Here is a 4,600-nt window from a genome sequence, read left to right on the forward strand (position 1 = left end):
TAGAACAAAACACAAATGACAAGAACAAAATTTATTTGTCTATTTCATAATTCAAAAAATAATAATATATTAAATATGTTTTATAAGAAACACATATTTTCTTTTATTTCAAATAAAACTAAATACGATTTTGGGGTCGTAATATATAATTTTTTTGATCGAAATTTATAGCCAATTTCAATTAATTATTTAATTGAATGAATCAAATAGTTGATTGATTTTTGTCGCGAAATTAATTAAAATTTTAATTGATTCAATTAAAACTGTGATTGAATTTTATGTAAAAAATCAATCACGTTTTTAATTGATTCAATCACACAATTAATTGATTCCGTGACAAAAGTCAATTAAATTTTTAATTGAAAATCGTGTTGGTTTTCAATCAAAATGGGTGATTGATACTATCATTTTCGTGATTGAAGACATTTCAATTAAAAAAATGATTGAATCCGCGATTTTCGTGATTGAAATCAAAAAAAATTTTTATGTGTGTAGGAAAATTGTCTAGCTACGCTAATGAGGGTACTCAGTAAAGTTCAAGGTTATAAGAGTTTCAGACACCAGAGAGTATTCAACAGCGCAGAATGTTAAAAACGTTGGCAAATTGGCAGAGGCAATATTTCAACAAAGCTGGTAAAAATTAACAAGCAACAATCCTTGGCTCAGAAACCCTATTACCCAAATTAAGTATAGTTTCCTTGATGACAGGAATCGCGTTTCTGTTAAAGAAAGCAACACAAAACATTAAATGGATAAATAATTCAAAGTTATTCGTTTTGTTTTGTTATTGTTGGTTTTTGTTCTTTAATCATTGTTGTTGTTTTTTTGATTTCAGCTTAAAACCATACATTGACTAAACTACAAGTAGCTTAACCAACAGAGGAAAGGAATGTTTGTCAAATTTATTTGGGCAAAGCCCTATAGACTGCAAGATGGTTGGATGGACGCACGTTTCGGAATTACCACACAGAAAAAAAAGTGTCTCGTAAATTTAAGAAGATTTTTACAATAATTTATTACAAGAATTTTCCAGAATTTTAGTTCATTTTTCGTATCTTCAACGAAAATTAACTACTCGAAAGGAAATTTTACAAATTCTAAGTAGCAATCGTTTAGTTCATGGCCTACAAAATACGATGGAAATTTCCTTAAAAAATTTTTTTTTTTTTTTTTTTTTTTATTTATTTAAGTTTATTTCAGAACATAATATCAAATTTCGTAGTGCCCCAGCGCCTTATAGACATTTTAGGGGCGAGTTGGCAATGAGTGTTACAATAGTAAATATATATTATACAATTTGTAGTTTTTCAGATATTACAGTTCATTTACTTTCCAGTTGTTAAATTACATTAGAAGCATTTCAATATTTTGAAGAAGATATTGTCTTAATTGTGTTTTAAAAGAGGATATTGTACATATTGACTTCAGATGAAAAGGCATCTGATTATATTCTATAGCACCAATGTGTCCAATTCTTTGTTTCGTTAATTCTAGTCTACATCTCTTTACCAATAAGTTAGAGCTATTTCTAGTATTAAAAGCTGTCTGGTTAATGTGAAATTCTATAGGACAATGTCTAATATTACGGATAGACTTAAACATATATACAAGCAATTGCATTTTGTAAATACCATTAATTGGCAAAATAGTCTTTGCAACGTTCTGATATAAGGATATTGTTGAGTACATACGCGGAAGTTTGTATACAATTCTAAGGGCCTTATTTTGCATTCTTTGTAAGGATTTTAAAGCGCCGCTTTTCCTGTAGGCATAGACAATAGGCAGGTAGTTCAAGTGGCTATGTATTAAACTATTATATAACAGTAAATTTGTTCCATCACTAAATTTGTTCCTAAATTTGTACAACAGACCAATTGCCGGAGCAATTTTCCCCTTAATACTCTGTATGTGTAAATCCCATGCCAAATTGCTCTGTAGATGTATACCTAAATATTTTACAGAGCTACATTCTAGGACATCCCTCCCGCAGATCGATACACTCAAATAATTACCCGCTGAATGTGGTCGAAAACGAACCACCTTTGTTTTCTCCGCATTCAGTACCAACCTATTTATCCTGGCAAATTCTCTGAGAGTCTCCGCGTCCCGTTCAATCTGAGCTCTTAAAATAACGTCGTGATTATAAGGGTAAAATAAGCTAATATCATCCGCATATGCTACCAATTTGCCAAAAAGCTTAAGATTCGCAATATCATTAATATAAAGCATAAATAACAGTGGTCCCAAAACGCTGCCCTGGGGTACCCCATATTGGACATAGGCCATCTCACTTCTACTCTCCTTTATCTGTACGTATTGCTTCCTATCACTCAAAAAACTTCTTATTAATTTCAAAGAATACCCATCAAAACCGTATAGTAACAATTTCTGCAGCAAAATTTCACATTCCACTAGGTCAAATGCCTTAGAAAAATCGTAGAAAACTCCCGCAACACCACCAAACCCACTGTCCAAACCGTCGCATATCATATCCATCACATTCACAACGGCCTCTTGTGTCCCGCAACCCTTTCTAAAACCAAATTGAAAATCTTGAACAATTTTATGTTCACTCAAAAATGACATCATCTGGCTATACAAAATCCTCTGAAAAATCTTGTCAACTGAAGACAAGAGCGCAATAGGCCTGTAATCCGCGGAATTCTTTGCACCCTTTTCCTTTGGAATAGGGATTACTTTGGCAATCCTAAAAGCTTCTGGATATTGAGAAGTAGTTATCATTTGATTAAAACCATAGGTAAGCGCCGGAACAACTAGTTCCCTACATTTAACTAACATTTTACCTGAAATCCCATCATGGCCAGGACATTTATCCATTTCAAGAGCTGAAAAACTAGCCGTAACTTCATCCTCTGATATATTTCTGAAACCGAAAATATGGGGGCTTTGAGTCAAACTATTGAGTAAATTACAGTGATCCCCTGACAATCGCACAACTTTCTCTTTTAGTAGCTTCGGAATCTCAATAAAATAGTCATTGAAAAGTTCGCACATTTCCGAACCCTCAGCTACAAACTCCCCTCTGTCATTTACTAGCTGCAAATCCTTGTTTAAATTCCTTCCCAACTGTTCGTTCAAAAACTTCCAGCATCTCTTCGGATTCTGTTGCAAACCTTCAAGCTTATCCTGATAGTACATATTCATAGAAATTCTCCCTGCTTTCCTCACTATCATACTCAATTGCTTTAATATTCTCTCCTCGCTAGCTCCTAGCCCTCTCTTACATCTCTTCCTTAACAATTTCTTCTTTAGCTCAATAAGAGCCTGAAGATTCCTATTAACCCAAGGGACAATTCGATATCTCGTCGAAACGGTTTTCTCTATGACAGTGGTGGATACATCTATAGACTCTGTGAATACTTGAATAAAAGAAGACGTATAATCCAAGCTGCCCCGAGAACTATATGTCACAGCTAACCTACGTTGTAGTTGTTCTAATAGAATATCATAATCGCATCTACTAATCCTGTACCTTGTAAAGTCAGAACCTTGTGTTTCCAAACTTACATTACATGAAATTATATTGTGATCCGTCATATCACATTCAATCGAATTCACTCCAATCATGTCATGGATGTTACTATATACATTATCCAGAGATTTCCCACTTCCCGGTCGAGTTACCAATACATGACAGTTCTTGTAATCATATTGAAATAAAATATTTGATAAATCTGTTGATAAATTGTCATCCAAACAATCTATATTTGAATCACCGACATAAATACTTGGATATCTGCCTGAATATTGTACACAATCTTCCAAAAAACTATAAAATGAATTCAAATCACACTTTTGAGACCGATAAAATGTGGTAATGCTGAGGGGTTTCCCTTTAACTTTAAGATCCACTAACGAAATCTGTATGACATCAAAGAAATGCCGGCTCTCACAACGATTGACCGTATATTTTAAGGTGTCCATAACAAAGAGTGACGTTCCACCATACCCATCCCGCCTACAGCAATGCACCACACTATAACCATCCATGTTGTATATATGTTTCAAATCTGACCGAAACCATGTTTCCTGAACAGCGATTATACTTGGCAATACGTCCAACTTAGAAATCAATAATTTAAATTTGTTGAATTTATCTAGAGATGAAATGCTTCGTATGTTTACAGATAAAATATTGAAATATTTGCCTTTCAAGGAACTTAAATAATTATTAAAATAATGAATATTTGAAAAATAATTATTATTAAAATTCATTTTAAAAATGGAAAAAATTTAACAATTTTTATATAAATCAATTAATATGAAATTATATTAAATTTGGAGACATAAATTGGACCTGAGTGTCTTCTTCAGATGGATCAGTATCAACATCACCAGTTTTGCGGTTACTATGCTTATTTGTGGTAGCCTTCAATAATATGTTATTCACATCCTCCTCAGTCTTGATTAGAATCGGTTTTGTAATTTCGCTTTTTTTTACATAAATCCTTCCTCCATAAGAATAAACAAATTCGTATCCCACTGACCTTACTGTTCTAGCATACTTTAACAGTTCCAAGGTCTCTTTTCCCAGAAAGTCGTTTACAAAAACAGAATTTGTTGAAGCATTAGCTTTCAA

The 4,600-nt window shown here is 32.9% G+C and overlaps 1 protein-coding gene across 1 annotated transcript; it reads right to left on the bottom strand.

Annotated features, from left to right (window-relative positions):
* Positions 1–683: 683 nt before the first annotated feature.
* LOC142240098 (uncharacterized) lies at positions 684–4,011 on the bottom strand. Its single transcript, XM_075311815.1, has 2 exons — positions 1,609–4,011; positions 684–719 (listed from the first exon to the last, which is right to left on the bottom strand). Exons 1-2 carry the CDS (start codon positions 4,009–4,011, stop codon positions 684–686), a joined length of 2,439 nt encoding a protein of 812 aa, XP_075167930.1.
* Positions 4,012–4,600: the final 589 nt, after the last annotated feature.

Source organism: Haematobia irritans, chromosome 5 (genome assembly GCF_050003625.1).
Source record: "Haematobia irritans isolate KBUSLIRL chromosome 5, ASM5000362v1, whole genome shotgun sequence".
Classification (NCBI taxonomy): Eukaryota; Metazoa; Arthropoda; class Insecta; order Diptera; family Muscidae; genus Haematobia; species Haematobia irritans.